At 45.7% G+C, this 20,206-nt stretch overlaps 2 protein-coding genes across 2 annotated transcripts; one reads left to right on the forward strand and one right to left on the reverse strand.

Annotated features, from left to right (window-relative positions):
* Positions 1–850: 850 nt before the first annotated feature.
* DNALI1 (dynein axonemal light intermediate chain 1) lies at positions 851–7,980 on the reverse strand. Its single transcript, XM_084652512.1, has 6 exons — positions 7,839–7,980; positions 5,946–6,085; positions 4,817–4,986; positions 3,634–3,812; positions 3,025–3,189; positions 851–1,209 (listed from the first exon to the last, which is right to left on the reverse strand). The coding sequence occupies exons 1-6, from the start codon at positions 7,917–7,919 to the stop codon at positions 1,174–1,176; spliced, it is 771 nt and encodes a 256-aa protein (XP_084508638.1). The 5' UTR covers positions 7,920–7,980; the 3' UTR covers positions 851–1,173.
* A 359-nt stretch (positions 7,981–8,339) lies between these two features.
* Positions 8,340–16,065, forward strand: SNIP1 (Smad nuclear interacting protein 1; the record flags this gene model as incomplete). Its single annotated transcript, XM_084652507.1, is given in 6 exon segments — positions 8,340–8,381; positions 8,383–8,433; positions 8,435–8,784; positions 9,177–9,279; positions 13,124–13,713; positions 14,426–16,065. Coding segments are annotated over 6 exon segments (1,404 nt in total). The 3' UTR covers positions 14,694–16,065.
* Between the last annotated feature and the right edge of the window lie 4,141 nt (positions 16,066–20,206).

Here is a 20,206-nt window from a genome sequence, read left to right on the forward strand (position 1 = left end):
CTAGGAAAGAAATGCAGTTGCAGCAGGCAGTGAGAAAAGAGCACCCCCTTGGCTGGATGGTTGGGGATTACGTAGGTGTTCTTCTGCTGAAGCGAACTGAGGACACCAAGTGATCACACTTTTGGTTGGGTGGGCAATGTGGTAATTGTGCATGTTTAACACTAGTGATGAACTATAAACAGAATAGTAAAGAGAACTCAGGGTTGGAACCAAGCTGGGCTCTGTGCCATAACAAGGTTCCAAGAATTTAACCTTCCATTGGGGTAGATATGGCCCTTGCTAGGAAAGGCAGAAAATGCACCGAAACCTGCCATTCCTTAACTAAGACCAGCACTTTTAAATGGTCAGAGTGCCCCACCAACTGCCTGTTGAACACTGGAGCCAAAGGTACCCAGTTGCATTCTGTCCTGTTTTATAAATTTTTATTCCAGGGAGGTACATGTGATGTATGCTAGAGCTCAGCAGGAAGTACAGCATGTCAGAGACATGCACTGAAAATAGTGAGATGTGGGATGCATTATACAGTAGCAATGAAGGTGCTGGGCCAGACAAGTGACTGGGATGAGGAAAAGCAGGCTAGCAATGTTACAGCATCTTTCCCACACATACAGCTCAGAAGAGCAGAAAGCAGGCTGGCCCCTTACCATTCACATCCAGCCGTACTGGCAGTTGTACAGCTTAATAGAAAGCTCAGGAGTCTGGACCTGCTTCCACCCCAGAAACAAAATACACTCATTTTAGCAGAATGAGTATTTGAATGGTACACTCCATTTGATATTAGTCCAATGCTTTGTGTATGGTACTTCTGAAATCTGTACAGCATCTAACAGATCTAGAGAGGCAGAAGTGCTAATGTAAAAAAAGTTTATTAAAAATAGTATGACCTTAACAGTGATAGGTTAGAGAATCACAGAGGCAAATCCCAGACATGTTCAGCATACAAAGAGCTGGATGCTGAAAAGTCACTGAAAATGAGGTCACAGTAATTAGCAAAACATTTTAATCTATTAGACTAGGGAAGGGGAGAAGGAATACAATTGCAATGTTTCTAGTTACTTTAAGTGTAGAAATCAGGATCACTTTATGAAGGAGACAGACCTGGGTCACTAACCACAACGGCCTTGCTGAGAGAAAGATTTCATGAGTTCTTCCTGCAGGGCCCCACAAGGAAATCTACTTCTTTGGTGCAATGATGCCTTCAAGTTGGGCCTGAAAGACAAACAACTCATTAAGTTCACTAGACTCAATCTACACCCCCACCCACCATTGCTGAAAGGTGACAGTTTTCCATTGTTTCCAGATCGAGGATGCTAGGAAGTTATTTGAATACTCCAGCGGAACCAGGCCAGGATTTTTCTCCTGATTATTTCATTCCTTACTCCATGTTTTATAAATTAGTTTGTTTCATTCTTGGAACAGATGTGTTGCATTATAAGAAGAAAACTAAAAGTTGGTCTTGGTTCTATTCAGTGAAAGACCCATTTTATAACGTAAAGTACTGAAAATGAAATTAAATAAAAGTTGCTGAAAAAGTGGTTTGTTCTCGGATTTCAGGCTGTATTATGCTTGCTAAATTAAACACTTGGCTCTCAGGGTTTGGAATGCAAGCTCTGACTCAGAGACAAAAGTATCTGGGAACTGCAAATTTTTCAGTCACAGAGACAACTTGACGCCCAAGTCCTGGATAAAAGAACTTGCTACTAATGCACAGGGAGCTTGTACTGTATGTAACTTCCAGTACTTAAATCAACAAAATAAGTGGTAGCAATTGTAAGTGTACAGCTCTTTATAAATACTTCTGGCTCAGGAAAGGAATATGGATTTGGTAGCAGCATATCCTTGGTCTAATGGCTACCCCATTCTGTGGCCTAAGACTCTGCAAGGTGGTCTGAAACTAACATTATCTGAGGAAGTCTTGAGTGTAAATGTGATAAAGTCAAAGATAAGGAAAGTAGCTCTGAGTGTTAAGTAAAGAGATTTAGTTCTGGCCAGGAAGGTTCTGGGTTGCTTTAAATAGATATTTTTACCACAAGCATGAAGTAACTTTTCAACAGCAAAGAAAGACATGTTATCCTGGGATCAGCTAACACAAACCCTGCTTCCATCAAATTAAATATTTTTGGCCTGGAGAAGCATCTTAATTGCCAAAGCCAGGGTGCTTTGTTTTAGAGTGAGAGTTACTCCTTCTGTCTCAGAGAACTAGACTGCCGTGATCCACATGTATCAACCAGCGAAGCACAGCCCTTGGAAGAGTTATTTTGACGTATTCTGGCTCCAGGAGACAGCACTAGCAGACAACTGGAGAAGTACTACTAGTTACAATACAGTAGTTATGCTTTAATCTGACCAAAGCAAATGCTTCCTGCCTTAGGAACCCAGTTAGTAAAGCTCACGAAAGCTTATGCTCAAATAAGTTGGTTAGTCTCTAGGGTGCCACAAGTCCTCCTTTTCTTTTAGTTAATAATGTGTCACTGCCATTTACTATCTGTAATTCTACTGCACAACAGGAGAGAGAGACGGGAAGCTCCCAGAAAATGTAGTGATATTGCCAACGAGTTCCCCTAAAGATTGAGATTCCAATGCAGCTGAAGACATGTGGTTATAAAAAATTAGGGGTTCACAGAATCAGCCCATGTGACAGGTTCAGATTCAAGTTTCTTCCAAACAATTACTTTGCCCTCTACTGGAAACCCACACATTTAAATTTGTAACAAAAGACCTATCCAAAAGTTCTTCAACTAAATCCCAAAGTTGCCTCTGACCCACAAGCAAGCTGTGAAGGTCAGCAGGTGGATAGGATATTATACTGACACATGAAGAGAAGTGTAATAATGTGTCAGTATAATAATGCCTGCATCTGTAATTTTCACTCCATGCATCTGAAGAAGTGGGTTTTTTACCCACAAAAGCTTATGCCCAAATAAATATTAGTCTTAAAGGTGCCACCAGACTCCCTGTTGTTTACAAAGCAAATATTTCAGTTGTTTTCCTACTAAGACATTGCCATCAGGGTTTTTTACTAACCTTCAACTGCTGATTAGTTCGTTTCAAGAACTGCACCTCTTCACCATGTTTCTTCTCCTCTACTTGCCGCCTTTCACTTTCACGTTTTTCAATAGCTTCGCATTTAGCTTTCTGCTCATTCACTTGTCTTTCCAACTCTCGCTTTTCATCTTCTAATTCTGCAATCTTTTAAAGAACATAGATATGCCCGACATTCATTGCTATGTTTGTGAAATACAATGAAGATATAAGTTATGCATTTTACAGTCTTTGAAGAATAAAAATGATAATAGCCAATTTATCCATTAAAAAGCAGCCTCAGGGAATCAGCAAGATGTGTGTTTTGATGATCTGTACTGCCACCCAGTGGAACTAGAAAGTTAAAAAAAAAATCTAAATGGCATACTTTGAACGAGTTGATTGATGAAATCAGAAAATGACTCAAATGTGAGTAGTGGAGCTGAGTGAAAAATGGTGAAGGTTTTGTTGGTTGATTTTGTTTGCAAAAAATTGTCAGAAAGCTCTACTAGATATGTGAGAAAATATGATCTGCTGAGCCAGCATGAGGAAGATAAGAGACATTTGTGTGCCAGATCACAGGTACATTATGAAGTTATCAGCCCCACTTACTCTCTTTTCCATGTCAGATTTGCCCTGCTCAGCCTGTAATGCCTTCCTCATACCAAAGGCAACACTGCTCTCATACAGTGTCTGATAGGCAGCGATGGTCATTCGGATTTCATCTCTGACTCGAAGCAGCAACAGTCCCCGCTCTGCACAGTTAATCGTAACCTCACGGATAAGTTCATCTTTAAATAAAAAGGGCATAACAGTAAAGATAGAGGGAAAATGTTTTACATAAGTATCAAGACAAACATTTTGACATGGGCCAGTGTGCCTGGCAAGGTAATTATGGCCATGACATTTGAGGTGTTCAAGGCAAGGCAGTGTAGACCTGAAGCTTCCTATTGCTAAGGAATTACAAATCAATTATATTAATAAGAATTCTCTCTAAACCAGTGGCTGGTGTCTTCCTCCAGCCTCCGGAGTTGGTCTGTAGCAGCTGGAGGACTAGCATAGTGTCACCAAGATGTTTAATAATTTAAGATGAATTAATTTAGTTACTGGAGTATGATCTAAGTGTGGTTGGATGAATCTTTCCCTCCCATGCAAATATACAACAAATCCCAGCTTACTCTTCAATGCTCTGTTGCCACAGTAACACCTCCTCAGTGTCAGCTTGTATATAGATTTTTTTTTAAAATATTGTTCTGTATAAAAGCTGACACTAAGAGGAACCCCAGTTGCAACAGGAGTGCTTCATCTATACATGGTAGTGAGAGATGCTAGAGTGACAGACTGGGCAGCCTCAAGAGGGCAAGTACAGTATGTTTAATAACAGTGCAAGCTTCCCACATGCACTGTCTCCTGCCAGTGTGCCTCAACTCTGCCCTGTAGGACCCATTTAGGCTGAAAGAGGAAAATTTCTCTTTAGATTTCTCTTTCTAGAATGTACGTCCATTCTAACCTTGGGTTCTTTGCTGAGACTTCGCACAGAGCCCTACTTGTGTTAATTCTGATGTTGATCTCTGCACCAGGAACTGAACCGAGATCAACAGGTCATCAAACAGGCATGGGATGGTAATGATTCTCATTCCCTATTGACCGGGGTAGACTGGAACCCGTACACCTTAGATGAAAGTCTCTATTTCCCATTCCCTATGTCCTGAGCTATTCAGAAACTTCAGGTGTTTTAGTATCATTCAAATAAGCCTTTTGCTATGATTTCTGGGACCTGGATGTATTCACTAACCAAAGCATTGTGAGTAGAGTTCCCTGCGGACAGGACAAATCCCAGTTTCTCGAGCCTGTCTTTGCTGTAGTTTGAGATCCAGCTCTTCCTGCAGATGAACTACATCCATTCGGGTACTGGGAGTGGTGGACACCTGCTGAATCCATAGCTGATTGTCTTCCACCCATTCTCTGCATCACAAAAGCAGCACAGCTTAGTTTGTTAGCCATATTCATTGCTTTCATCATAGCTTCACTGCCAATAACAAGCATTGACTGCTATCAGCAACAACCTAGGAGCTGCCTCTGGATATGGTTTGATCAAGCATATGCTTGAGCACTGATTTCCACCACAGACTGAAAGAATCCCATTTTTTGTTCACAGAAGTGTGCAATACAAGCATTCTCTCCACCCTCCACAGTCATTACAACTGAGAGACAATGTCAGCACAGCTTCCGATCACTGCCCTGATCCTTAAACAAATGCTGCCTTCACATTCTTTCATTATCCCTGCTGAACTGGCATGTCAACAGCAGAGGGAGCGCCGGCGTTTTACACATGCATGTACACTTCTCTAGTTACAAACTATAGAAATGATCCCTGAAAGTAGTCTAGCAAGGCAGGAACTTTTAGCTACACAACACTTGGATGACAGCAAACATGGCTAACTGCACACTACACAACCATCAAGCAAGACACAAGACTTAAAAACGCTTGGGGACTGCTGATTTGTGTCTGATACTACGTCAGGAAAAAAATTTGGATTATATTACTTTAAAAACTGATGTATAATTAATCAGGGCCATTTGCTACCTCAGTACGTCATTGAGGAAAGCATCTTTGTCAAATTCAGAAAGAGCCAATATTGTTACAAATTAGACAACATACTTACTTAACTACCACTCATCACCCAGCACAAATAACCAGCTATTAGATGGGCCACATTCATTGACAGGCACAAATATTTAATTTAGCTAGAAATCCATCCACCACTCTCTCCCCAACACCATTTTGTGACATTCACTGAATCCCAACTTCCAGACCCCCTCACTGCCTGCCTCTCCCTTGCCCTCCAGGTCAGAATTATACATTGCTGACTCTTCCTGCGATCCTAAAACCATGGTGAAAGGGAGAAAGAGCAGCTTCTTACCTTGGTGGCAGGATTGCATTTAAGATTTCTTCTGCTTGTTTTGTTGGATCTACAGATGTAGGAGTTGTCTTGGGTTTTGGAGGAGGTGGCACAGGTCCTGTTGACACAGGCTGCTGAGGACTCACTTTCAAAGAACGCGCCTGCAAATGAGAAACATCCCGGGACTATACAGGCAGGGCACACATTCCAGCCATAGCGTGTGCGGAAGCAGACCCCAGAGAGACACTGGGGCAGAGAAGGAGGCCACTGATCCCACAAGGGAAGCCAACCTCCCCCTCATCCTCCACTACCCCCACTCCTTCCTGCCCATTCCCCATTCACACACCCCTCTCCCACATGTTCAGAGGATCTATCCAAGTCAGGAGAAAAGAGAAAGCCCTTCCCCACAAAGACTGTCAGCACACGTGGGGAAGGAAAAGTAGGGAGAAGCAGTCTCTTTATTGCTTTTTAAGGACTCTACTGACAAACAAACACAGGCTCCCTATGTCCCCATCTCATACACCCCCCACCCCGCAACAGGGTCACCCCCAGAGTCCCCATCTTAGGCTTCTCACATGCTCCATCCTTTACATACCTCTCTCCTCCCCCCCACGAGCCCCCTCCCCGCGTACCCTCAGCTCCGCCCGGCCCCCCCCAAAAGTCCCCTTCCTGCGTACCCCCAGCTCCGCCCGGCCCCCCCCAAAAGCCCCCTCCCCCCCCAGCTCCGCCCCAGCCCCCCCCACGAGCTCCCTCCCCGCCTACCCCCAGCTCCACCTTCCCCCCCACACGAGCCCCCTCCCCGCGTACCCCCAACTCCGCCCCAGCCCCCCCCACGAGCTCCCTCCCCGCCTACCCCCAGCTCCACCTTCCCCCCCACACGAGCCCCCTCCCCGCATACCCCCAGCTCCACCTTCCCCCCCACACGAGCCCCCTCCCCGCATACCCCCAGCTCCGCCCTGCCCCCCCCACGAGTCCCCCCCGCCTACCCCCAGCTCCGCCCGGCCCCCCCACGAGCCCCCTCCCCGCCTACCCCCAGCTCCGCCCTGCCCCCTCCCCGCCTACCCCCAGCTCCGCCCCAGCCCCCCCCACGAGCCCCCTCCCCGCCTACCCCCAGCTCCGCCCGGCCCCCCCCACGAGCCCCCTCCCCGCCTACCCCCAGCTCCGCCCGGCCCCCCCCCACGAGCCCCCTCCCCGCCTACCCCCAGCTCCGCCTTCCCCCCCCCACGAGCCCCCTCCCCGCCTACCCCCAGCTCCGCCTTCCCCCCCCCACGAGCCCCCTCCCCGCCTACCCCCAGCTCCGCCCCAGCCCCCCCCACGAGCCCCCTCCCCGCCTACCCCCAGCTCCGCCCGGCCCCCCCCACGAGCCCCCTCCCCGCCTACCCCCAGCTCCACCTTCCCCCCCCCACGAGCCCCCTCCCCGCCTACCCCCAGCTCCACCCGGCCCCCCCCCACGAGCCCCCTCCCCGCCTACCCCCAGCTCCGCCCGGCCCCCCCCCACGAGCCCCCTCCCCGCCTACCCCCAGCTCCGCCCGGCCCCCCCCCACGAGCCCCCTCCCCGCCTACCCCCAGCTCCACCCGGCCCCCCCCACGAGCCCCCTCCCCGCCTACCCCCAGCTCCACCTTCCCCCCCCCCACGAGCCCCCTCCCCGCCTACCCCCAGCTCCGCCCTGCCCCCCCCACGAGCCCCCTCCCCGCCTACCCCCAGCTCCGCCCTGCCCCCCCCACGAGCCCCCTCCCCGCCTACCCCCAGCTCCACCCGGCCCCCCCACACGAGCCCCCTCCCCGCCTACCCCCAGCTCCACCTTCCCCCCCCACACGAGCCCCCTTCCTCACAGCTCAGCCCCCACCGCCCCACGGCTCCTCCCCCCCAATATCCCCCAGTCCGCCCCCCACCCGCCCCCCGCAGTCCCTCACCTTCGGGGAGCGCTTCTCCGGGTTGCGGCTCACCAGCACCGGGGTCTCGTAGCGGAGCAGCGAGTCCGCCGGGGGGATCATGGCGGCTCAGGGGCCCGCACTCTCCCCGTGAGCGGTGTACCGTCACCATGGCAACAACGGGCCGCGCACCGCCCCGCGCCGCAGCGTCGTTTCGTCATTACGTCCCCCCTCCGCGCTCGCGAGCGGTAAAGCCACGACGACGCATATGCAAAGAGCAGCAGCCGGCTGGACGCGCATGCGCCGTAGCAGGTGTGTCGGGGTGGGGAGGTAGATGACTGCACCTGCGCCGTGCGCATGCGTAGAGTGTAAAGCGTCTCGGGCGGCCCCTCAGACGTGAGCGAGACCAAGGGACGTCACTCGCTGCCTCCGTAGGCGGGGAACCGCTCCTCGGGCCCACGCGGCCCAGCCGCCCCCCGAGCGGGTCCCCCCGCAGAGAGCCCGGCTGGGGCTGTGCGGCCCCAGGGCTTCCGGGATCCCAATATGGCGGCGCGCTCGCTCCCCCGTGCCCTCGCGCAAGCCCCGCCCCCCCGCTCGCTCCCAGCGCCTGCGCCCCGCCCATCCCAGCCGGCGCGTGCCGCGCAGGGCGGAGCCGCCGGGCCCGCGCGGCCCCGCCCCCTGGCGGCAGTGCTTCCGGCTGGCCGCGCGCGCTGCGCCCCGGAAGCGGAAGCGGGCGCGGGCGGGGGCGGAGTCGCTCTTCCCGTTGGCCTGTGACTGGCGGGGCCTCGCGCAGCCGCTGCGTCCCGGCCTGCCGGGGGCTTGCGGCCGCAGCCATGGAGGAGGCCGAGGCCGAGCGGCGGCGGCGGAAGCGGCGGCGGCAGGAGCAAGCGGAAGCGGCGGAGAAGCGGAGCCCCCGGCGGCCCCGCTCCGCCCGGGGCAGCCAGTCCCCCCCCGCCGAGCAGGGCCCGGCCCGCCCGGGCCGCAGCAGGTACCGGCCGCCAGACCCCGCTCGTCCTCCCGGGCGGTCCCTGTGTCCCTGCCGGTCCGCCTTGTGCTCAGGGGACCCCGTGCCCCCGGGGAGAGCCCCCCCCGGCCCGTCCCGGCCCCCGGCGGAGATTTCCCATCCCCCACCCCGCTCAGATCTTTCCTCCTCATCCCCCTCTTCCTCCTGTCAGGCCCGTTCATCTCCCCCACCCCCAGTACGCACAGTGGGGAGACCCTCCGACCCTTCACCGTCACCCCATCCTCCCGCGGCGCAATACAGTGCAGGGGTAGCTATAGGCCAAGGTTAAATTACCACGTGCATTTCGCACAAACTTTCCCTTTCCTTTTTTTCTTGGGGACTGTGGACCCAACAAATTATCTTTTTAATATTTAAAGGTCACCAGCAAAAAGAAAGAACAAGTCCTCTACTAAAAGAAGCAAGTCTCCTCGAAGTAAAAGAAGTAGAAGCCCTCATCATATTGTAGTCAAAGTAAAGCAGGTAATTTACTGGATGTTAACTACGAAGGGCCCAGTGCTGAAAATTACTCCACATGATTAATCTCCTTCTTGAAGTCTGTGGGGATCTGTGAAACCACAGTTATCTGTCTCCATGGAGTAACATGTGGGAACTGGGTCTAAATTGGGCGATGTGACTAATGTGTCACTTGATTACCCCAGTATTTTCTTTTATCAGTTGTTGTAATTAGGAACCTATATTTAACTCTTAAAAATAAACAAATTATAACTACCTCAGATTTTGCTGTAAATGGTTGAGTATCCACAGGAATTAGCTATTAATGATTCAGTAAGAACATCAGGACTGTGTCATGGTACACCTTACTGTGCAAGCTGTTCCATTTGCACAGAGTGCTGTTGATTTCAGTGTTGTCACACCCAGGTACAGGATTCTGATCAGGTGGAGTAGTACGCTTTCTTGGGGCCTTGGTGACAGCAGCAGGATTCATAGACTTTAAGGCCAAATAGGACCATTATGATCATCTCGTCTGATCTTTTGCATGTTATAGGTTACAGAACCTCACCCATCCACTCCTATACTAGACCCACAATCTCTGGCTGAGTTACTGAAAATGTGGAATGCTGTGCTTAACTTAAATAACTCCTTTCCCTCCTGGATATCTATCCCTTTGATGTATTTATAGAGAGCAATCATGTCTCCCCTCAGCCTTTGTTTTATCAGGCTAAACAAGCCAAGCTCCTTGTGTCTCCTCCCGTAAGGTAGGCTTTTTATTCCTCTGATTATTCTAGTAGCACTTCTCTGCACCTGTTCCAATTTGAATTCATCTTTGTTAAACATGGGAGACCAGAACTGCACACAGTATTCCAGATGAGGTTTCACCAGTGCCTTGTATAATGGGAATAACACTTCCCTGTCTCTGCAGGAAATACCTCACCTGATGCTCCTAGTCATCCTGTGATCAACCAATGCACCTAGGTCTTTCTCCTCTGTCGCATACAACTGATATGTCCCCAGCTTATAGCAAAAATTCTTGGTAGTCCCTAATTGCACTTTGCATTGTTAAATTTCAACCCATTTCTATTATTCCAGTTTTCAAGGTCATCAAGAGCCTCTTGTATGATATTTCAGTCCTCCTCGGAATTGGCAGTACTGCCCAACTTTGTGTCATTTGCAAATTTTATTAGCACACTCCCACTTTTTGTGCCAAGGTTATTAATAAAAATTTTAAATAAGATAGGTCCCAACACTGATCCCTGAGGAACTCCTTTCAGTTCTAATATTAATCCCTATCTTCTCCAATGTAACTAATAATTTGCCATGTGGAACTATATCAAATGCATACTGAAATCCAGGTAGATAAAAGCTACTGGATTTCCTTTGTCTAAAAAATCGTTATCTTCTCAAAGAAAAAGATCAGGTTGGTCTAGCACAGTCTGTCTTTTGTAAAACCATGTTGTATTTTATCCCAGTTACTGTTTAGCTCTATTCCCTTAACTACTTTCTCTTTCAAAATTTGTTCCAAGACCTTTCATACAAGTGAGGTCAAAATAATAGGTTTGTAGTTTCCCGGATCACTTTTCCCTTTCTTAAAAATGATACTATATTAGCAATTTTCCAGTCATAGCCAGTGCCCCTTGTTTAGGGATTTATTACAAATCCTTGCTATTGGCCTTGCAGTTTCATGTGCCAGTTTCTTTAATATTATTGGATGCGGACGATACCAAGCTGGGATGGGTTGCAAGTGCTCTGAAGGATAGGATTAAAATTCAAAATGATCTGGACAAACTGGAGAAATGGTCTGAAGTAAATTAGGATGAAATTCTATAAGGACAAATGCAAAGTATTCCATTTAGGAAGGAACAATCAGTTGCACACGTACAAAATGGGAAATGACTGCCTAGGAAGGAGTACTCTGGAAAGGGATCTGGGGGTCATAGTGGACACAAGCTAAATATGAGTCGTCAATGTAACGCTGTTGCAAAAAAAGTGAACATCATTCTGCGATGTATTAGCAGGAGTGTTGTAAGCAAAACACAAGAAGTAATTCTTCCACTCTACTCTGCTGTGATTAGGCCTCAACTGGAGTATTCCGTCCAGTTCTGGGTGCCACATTTCAGGAAGGACGTGGACAAATTGGAGTCCAGAGAAGAGCAACAAAAATGATTAAAGGTCTAGAAAACATGACCTATGAGGGAAGATTGAAAAAAAGGGATTTGTTTAGTCTGGGAAAGAGAAGACTGAGGGGGGACAAGATAACATTTCCAAGTATGTAAAAGGATGTTACAAGGAGGATGAAGAAAAATTTGTTTTTCTTAACCTCTGGGGATAGGATAAGAAGCAATGGGATTAAATTGCAGCAAGGGAGGTTTAGGTTGGATGTTAGGAAAACTTCCTAACTGTCAGGGTGGTTAAGAACTGGAATAAATTGCCTAAGGAGGTTGTGGAATCTTCATCATTGGAGATTAAGAGCAGGTTAGTCTTGCCTTGAGTGCAGGGGACTGGACTAGATGACCTCTCGTTCTGTGATTCTATGTAGCCAGCAGCTTTTTGCCGACGGAAGAGAGCTCTCCTGTCAACATAATGAAACCACCCCTAATGAGCGATGGTGGCTTTGTCAGCAGGAGAAGCTCTACAACTACCACTTACGCTGGCAAAATTTACGTTGCTCAAGGGGGTGTTTTGGGGTTTTTTCGCACCCCTGAGCAACATAAGTTTTGCTGACATAAGTTGTAGTGCAGATGGGGCATAAATCGTTAACATAAAAATTACTGAGTTGTTATAGTTGAGGATTATTTTTCCAACTTTAATATTGTACAGTGCTCCTCCAGAGTGTTACTCATACATGTGGTCTATTCTAGTCATTCCATTATACAACCCTCTTTGCAAGAGATTCCTCTCATGGTTTATCTCACTTACCAACATCCCATATCTTGGTTCTCACAGAATCACATGTGGGGAAACTGAGAACCAAGATATGGGATGTTGGTAAGTGAGATAAACCATGAGAGGAATCTCTTGCAAAGAGGGTTGCATAATGGAATGACTAGAAAACTGGCTGTTGAGTTCAGGCAAGGAATAAGCAGGCAAAGCAGAAGAATTCTGAGGGAAGAAAGATTTAGGGTTTATGCAAGTGTCAATAGTACTGAAACATGCAGAAAACTGAATAGACAAAATATTAGGAAAATTTATTCTTAACATTGCTCTGTGAAATGTCAGTAGAAGAGCAGTGGTTTGGAAACTTGGTTTAGGTGGTTTTTTCCCCATGTGTGGAAGTGACCAAACTGTTAGACCATAGAAAATATCAAATATTTTAATTTAATTTTTTTTTTTAGATTGTAAACCTTACAGGCCAAGGATTATCTTTTCTGTTTGTACAGGACCCAGCATAATCCTCAGTGAGGCTTTTGGGGTACTACCATAATATAAATGTTTATAATAATATACAATTTAAGCTAAGAAGCCAAATACTAGTAAACTGTATGTAACTCAAGAACCTCTACTTTTTAGAATAAAGTAACTGAAAAACTATTCTGCTTATATTTATCTTACAAAACATGAGTTCATGGTTACATATTCCCTGAACAGTCAGTCATCTCATCAACCCCCTAATTCAATGCAGGGATTGTAGGTCTGTATTCTCTTCTGGAGCTAATGTTATCTGCTCTAACTCAGAGACCTAAACATGGGTCTTAGCAGGTGAATGAGGAAGTAATTTTCATCCACTTTTTAAAAACCTGTATACTTGATGATTGAGTTTTGTTCTATAGTTCCGTATTAAATTGAAATTTTAAAGACCAAACAAAATTCCCTGTGTTTTTTCATCCTTAATTCTAAATAGATCACTGTAAGGTTTTCTTTGTTACAGGAGCGAGATGACCATTCCCGGAGAGGACATGAGGAACGACAGCACAGAGGTCAGTCAGAGCAAGAACACAGACGAGATAGAAATGGTGACAGAGACAGACACAGAGAGCATTCAAAGAGAAGGAAAAATCCCAATGAAAGGCCAGGAGGTCGAGGGTATGAAAGAGAGAGGGATACCCAAAATCTCCGTGAGCAGCAAGATGAGAGGGAATTTTATAATGAGAGAAGACGTGAGCATCGCCAGAAGAATGAAGCAAGCAGTGGTGATGAGACTCTGGACCTTGGGAAACCTGATGGTGAAAATAAAGACAAAGATCCAACCAATAAAGAGAAACCAAGTTTTGAACTGTCTGGTGCACTCCTAGAGGATTCAAACACCTTCCGAGGTGTTGTGATTAAATATAGCGAGCCCCCGGAAGCTCGGATTCCAAAGAAACGATGGCGTCTCTACCCTTTTAAGAATGATGAGGTTCTCCCAGTCATGTACATTCACAGACAGAGTGCTTACCTGCTGGGCAGGCACCGAAGAATCGCAGATATTCCTATTGACCACCCCTCTTGCTCCAAACAGCATGCTGTGTTTCAGTATCGGTAAGTGTTACTCACTGTGTCCGCCTAAAAAACCGGATTGTAGTGGAGGCTAGAAGTGAATGGCATGTAGGGTACTCAAAATCCTCTGCAAACTAGTACATTTATAAATTTATTTTCTATTTCAGAATTAGCCAGATTTTACATACAACAGCTGCGTATCCTTTTAGCGGTAATCAAAATTACCTTTGATTCCTCACATCTAACCATAGGCAGCCTTTAAGTAAGGCAAAGAGTACAGCAGTAATCAAAATAGAATTAGACATACATTGGAACCGGAGTAACACTTGTAGTCTTGCTTAATAGGTGAAAAGGAGCATTTCCAGATTGGCCCAACACAATATGGGGTGCTGGCTTTCCTTTGAAGCAGCAGGGATTGCCCACCGCTGGAGGCAGAGTTGCTGTTTGTTGATGGAATTAATTATTCTAGTTTAACAATTTGTATATTACTAATCTTGATCTTTTTAATGTTTAAAACATGGCACAGGCTTTCGTTTAACTTCAGCTCATTCTATATGGAGAGAATTTTTTTTAGGCAGGCTGAGTGCCTCATATCTTTTCAGAGACTTAACTTTCTGTATTTAATGAGATTTTTGGAAATTGAGGTATTAGCGATCTTGAAGTTATTCTGAAAGATCCATCTCCATTTTTATTAACAGCATAAAGTTGCTGGTTATACTATCATTATGGTTTAAAGGTTTTCTGTTTTCGCCAGGCTTGTGGAGTACACCCGTGCCGATGGTACAGTTGGGCGCAGAGTCAAGCCTTACATAATTGACCTTGGCTCTGGCAATGGTACTTTCCTAAATAACCAACGGATTGAACCTCAGCGTTACTATGAATTGAAAGAAAAGGATGTGCTGAAGTTTGGGTTCAGCAGCAGGGAATATGTCCTTCACGAATCTTCAGATACATCTGAGGTGGACAGGAAACCTGAGGAGGAGGAGGAGGAAGAAGAGGAGGAGGAAGAGTCAGACAGTTAACAGATCAGAAAGAGACTTCAAAGATCTTCTTCCAGTAGAACTTGAATCTGGATGTGAACGTTGGAGCATCACAGCACTGATGCCTCTTATTGCCTTAAAGTCTTTCCTCTGTTGCTGATCAGCTGTCACTGTAGTTAATTTTGGGAAACTCCTGACTTACTCATCTCCTTTGTAGTTTTGAAATTCATCAGGAAATACAGCTTTTGCTTTAAGAGGATTTTCCCTAATAAAAAGAAAATAAAATAGAAGGCACCTGAAAGTGAGAGTTCCAGGGATGGAGCTCTTCATCACATGTAAAAATAAATATGTAAGGTTGTACTTAAAGAATATGGAACAAAATAGGCATTTTTAAAAAGAACATGGTTTTGCAAACTCTTTTGTCGACAATCCTTTGAAATTGCTCCTTTATTCTTAACTAGAATCTTAGGTACAGTGAACATGATCTGATGTTTTGTAGTGTCCAATTATTTGATGTGATTTGCTGAATTGTACGCACAGCAAACCACTCACTAAGCAGAGGAATTGATCAGGTTTGTGTCACTGAAAAGGAAATGTTGCAAATCTTCTCTTAGTATTCATATGATTTGGGTAGCCAGTTTGCATTGAAATGATTTTTCAGGGAAGGACATTTCACCAGAATACCTTGTAATTTATAAGCAGTGTAGCTTGAAAAGAAAGAAAATGCTTCATGGGACCTGAAGCTATGATAGCGTGGCTTGCTGTCGAAGGCTGTATGCACTCAGTATGTTGCAAATGTTTGCTGACGTTGCCTCTGGATGCTGATTTTGTCCATATTTGAAGCCACTTTACTTTGACACCACTCTGACCCATGAATCATTTCACATAATTTCTGCATTTAATTATGTTACCATCAAAAAGAAAAATATCCAATGTTTTAACCATAATTTGCACTATTTTTTTTTAAATTTTACGTTATGGAAAATATCGTACTGTCATGTCTGAAATAGTTTTTCACCTGCATGTAACAGAAAACAGTCAATATTTTATAATTGTGAAGTTTGTTTCAGAGAAACGTTTTGAAAACATGGAACTATTTAGATTTGCATATATTCAGACATCTGCTTCCTGAGTTTTACCTTGTGATATAAGAAATGTAACTTATTTCACTTTGATTACTAATTTTCCCTCGTATTTGTGATGTATGGGCACATACTGTCTTCATGTGTTATGTATATACTTCTTGTGTGTATATACATAAGTTGTATATTATACACACAACTAAATTTTATTGTGTAAATATGGGGTGTACAAGCGGGTTTTCAAACAGTAGGTATAAGAAGAATGTGCTTTGGATAGCAGACTGTCCTTTATATGTACTCTGGGGTTTTTAAATAAAGAATTTGTAAATTTAGCCCTAGCTGCCTTTAGTTGTAACGTTTTTCTAGTGTCCAGCTTGGTTTTGCTTTATATTTTCTGAAATAGATACTATATATATTTTTAATAAAAACGCACAAATACAAAAAGAGAGGGTGGGGGAAATTCTAATATTGAGGGTAGGCATTGTTTAGAATGCTGTAATACATTCAAGGAAAGGCTAGATGGGTGAAACATAGATAATTCTAGAATTGTATTATGTTTGGTAATTCATTACTTTTATTTTTTGTTAATACTATAGTACTACTTTATTTCGTCATAAAAAGCAGGAGTACCAGTCGTAGGATGAAATCTCTCATCTTTACAAATGGCATTAATGTGGTTTCATGGCTCAGTGGCAGATCTGTGTGCGTACACTTGAAGATTATTTTGTGTGTCTGCTTTAAAGTCGGAGTGATCACATGTAATTCAAACCAGTGCTGATTATACTTCTCGCAGAGCTGAGCAGTCTCTCACTTCTACCGGCAGCACTCAAGCCATCCTAGTTTTTGGTGTCTGTGTGCTGTTGCGTGTTTCTTTTGTAATCTGCTTGTACACCCATCAGGTACTGAGGTCAACAAAGACTCCAGCTAGGTGATTTTATGTTCTACTCTGGCAGATCCTATCTGTACACTCTTAAAAATGCAGTGAGTTTGTTCTGAAAGTGAGAGGGGGTGCATATGGCTCAAACCAGAGCTGTGTGCACATCTGCTATTGCTGGGCAATGCCTGAAATGCTTGCGTGGCTGCATGGCATCTAACCAAGTTTAGTGTCTGCGATTTCCTGTTGTGTTGTGTCTTCTGGAATGTGGACATATATTCATTAAGGGGTGCCTAGATCACCAAACTGATTATATGACTTGACAGATTCAACCAATACTATGAAAGTGGGCTAGTTTTCCCTAAATCTTTACTTTTTTCAGAAAGCGTCACCAGCACATTTTGGATTATTTTTAAAATTAAAATGTTGGCTGCAACTAGCTCAACAGGTTTAACCTAGTTAGACAAAACAGCATATAAAGCCTAATAAAGTGTGGTACTGATTTCTTTTTAATAAATATGACACTGGCCCATTAGAATGGATCTTCCTTCCACAAAGAGAAGAGACAGAGCTCAAATACTCATAGCTGTGATGTAAAGGTGAGATGAAAAATATGAGTAGAACACTTTTTCAGATTTGTTCACTATTTATACACTTCTTGATGCTGATTTGTGACCCTTTCAGCTCCATCTAAGGAGTGGCATTGATTTGCTTCAGGCTGAAGCCATGTCCAGTCATGGGTCTGGATGTATGAAATGTCTACTGAAATTCCTAAATAGTGTACAATGTGGTGATTTGTGAATTACCCTTTTCAGACTTGATTCCACTGTGTACAATAGCACAAAACTATTATCTTGATTTTGCTGTACTGCATCAGTTTGGGGTTTTTTTTATGCTAGACCAAACCGGTTTCTTGTGGTGGAATCCAACAATGGTAGTACACCAACACACTCTATGGTGGTGTGAAAACCAAAGCAACCCTCTTTCTAAATGCAACATCCAAATTTACGTGCAAGTGATTTCTTGCCCTTTTTTTATTAGTGTAAAATCTGATGACTCCTTGTATCAGGCCATGAAAACACTAAGAAATGCATGTGTGTAAAGTTAGGACTATTAATATTATGCAACTGATGTGCTTAAGTGTTTGTAGGATTGGGCCCATAAATTGTCCTGCTTGGACAATATGAGAATTTTACTCAGTATTTCTTTCCATCGCTCTGTTCTGCTGTTCCTGGGAAATAGCTTGCCCCAATTGGGCATGGACCAGCTCAGTAACTACCAATGCAATGTGATGTTTTACTGTTGGTGATTGAAGTATTGATTCAAATATGATCAAATTTTCCTTAAATTGTTTAAAAGCTTGCATCTTTTAAAAATATCTTACGGCAGTTCAAGCTAGCTGCCATTTGCTAAGCATCACAGAGGTTTACATTTTGGAACTGAGTTTTACCTATGGAAAAGTGTTTTACTACAGTATGTGGAAATATACCAGTTGTATCTTTTGAATGGTTGTGTCTACACTTTGTTATAAATGGCACAGTATTTAGCATACAGTATGTTCAAAAGTATGTTACATTTGTATCAAGTCAAATGTATAAAATCCATTTTAAATTAAAATTCTAGAATTTCATCCGACCTGCTTTAAATGGCATGGTGAATGTGTTTTTTAACAAAGGTGCTGGGTGCAAGGCTATTACTGTACTTATTAATACTGCAGTAGCGCAGGGGAAGGGAATATATATCAATATTTCTTATAATATAGCCTTTTGTTCATATACCCTTTAATCTAGCCATCGGTAATTTGGCTGATTTCTTAGTGTGTCCTGGGAGAGGTGAGTCTTCAGAAGGATATGGAGCAGGAAGAGAGGAGTTGCTTCCCACCTCAACTGGGGGGAGGGGTTGAGGAGCTGGGATCAGCTGGGCAGCTGTAGAGGTTATAAAGAGAACAAATGAGAAACTAATGCTGTTGGTTACTGGCCCCTTTGGATATCTGACTACGGCCAAGAGAGAAACTTTAATAACCCTAATCCATGCTACATGACTAGAGCTATGAAATACGTCAGTGCCATAGGCCTGTCTACACTGACAGTTGTACTGATGTGACTATGTTGGGGGGGGAGGTGGGTTTTTTTGTATTTTAAATTATACGGATATACTGGTACAAACGGTGGATGCAGTTACACCAGTATAGCTTATTCCCTTTCCTATACAGGAATAGCTATGTGGGGATGGGACACGTTTATAGCCCCATAACTGCATCCACACAAGAGCGGTGTAATGCTTTAATTATACCAGTAGAGCTAGAGCAGTACAACTTTCCCGTGCAGACAGGGCCTTGCTGGCCCTCCTGTGTGTCACGTGCTTATTAGTTGGTGTCAGTAAACTTGAATCTTCAGCAAAAATGGAGCAAATGAAGCCCCTTGTTGGAGGCAGCTTTAGTATTTCTAAATCTTCTGGAGCGTAAGTGGTATTTGCATAGAAATCAGAGCGGGAGGGCCACATTGCTGTGTGCAGCAGGAGCAGAGCCCTTGACAAGCTACAGTATGTTCAAGGGGACAATGAAGGACATTACAAACTTCCAAACTCCTTCAAACATCTCAATAAAATTCTGATCTATCCAACAATGTCCCTTGGGATGTACATTTTCTTTACAAGAAACTAACTGCCAGGTAGAAAAAAAATGATCATTTTGCTAGAGAAGCAAAACAAAATCCTGTGAGGTTTGCATAGTTAGTAACCAGGGCTAGTTAAAGACAAGCTTATTCGGAGAACAACTGATACGATTACAGTGAGGTCACCGTAAGAGATTAACCTAACTCCAGAGAACAGCAAGGGGTGACTAGGCTAATGAAAACTGTTTCCTTTAGGAAAGTATTAAGCAGTGAAAACACAGAAGTGGATCTCCTTCAAAATGCATACGAAGGGCTTGTTGAGGGGTGGATGGGGTGGTGGGTGGAACTTGAGTAGGGGGTGGCAGGTTTTAGCGCTTGTCTGGGTCTAGGTTGGATGAGGGTGCCAGGGGCTGGGGGGGGGGGAGTTTCTGGATGGGGGTGCCAGGGATGGGCTCTGGTGCAGGCTGGATGAGAGCACCAGAGGCTGGGGAGGGCTTTGCTTACAGGGTGGATGGGACGGGGGGGGGGCACTGAATGGAGGTACGTGTGGGTAGGGCTCAGGTGGATGGTGCTGGGGGCTCTGAATGCAGGGTGAATAGGGAGGCCATAGGGGACTCAGTGCAGGGTGGCTGGAGGAAAGCTCTGGGAGGGGGTGCTCTCAGTACAGGATGGATGGGGGTCCTGGGGTGGGGGTCTCTATGCCGGGGGGTCTCAGTGCAGGAGGGCCCCGGGGGGGGGGTCTCAGTGTGGGGGGTTCCTGGGGGGGGCTCGGCGTGCAGTGGATGGGGGTCGCTGAGGGGTTCGGGGGGGCTTGGTGCAGGGTGGCTGGGGATATTGGGCGGGTGGCTTGGTGCAGGAGGTTCCAGGGGGCTCGCTGCAGGGTGGATGGGGATATGGGGTGTGCGTGTCTTGGTACATGGGGGTGCCTGGGAGATTTGGGGGGGTCCTAAAGGGGTCCCAGGGCAGCAGGGTGCTGGGGGGGCTTGG

Source organism: Lepidochelys olivacea (assembly GCF_965140295.1).
Source record: "Lepidochelys olivacea isolate rLepOli2 genome assembly, chromosome: 19".
Taxonomy (NCBI): Eukaryota; Metazoa; Chordata; order Testudines; family Cheloniidae; genus Lepidochelys; species Lepidochelys olivacea.

What these genes read in the sequence shown, in the direction of transcription:
- DNALI1 (XM_084652512.1), bottom strand. Translation starts at nt 7,919, where the DNA reads ATGATCCCCCCGGCGGACTCGCTGCTCCGCTACGAGACCCCGGTGCTG. An exon ending in CGGAGAAGCGCTCCCCGAAG is followed by an intron (nt 6,086 to 7,838) that starts GTGAGGGACTGC and finishes TCTCATTTGCAG; the next exon opens with GCGCGTTCTTTGAAAGTGAG. An exon ending in ACTCTACTCACAATGCTTTG is followed by an intron (nt 3,813 to 4,816) that starts GTTAGTGAATAC and finishes TTTTATTTAAAG; the next exon opens with ATGAACTTATCCGTGAGGTT.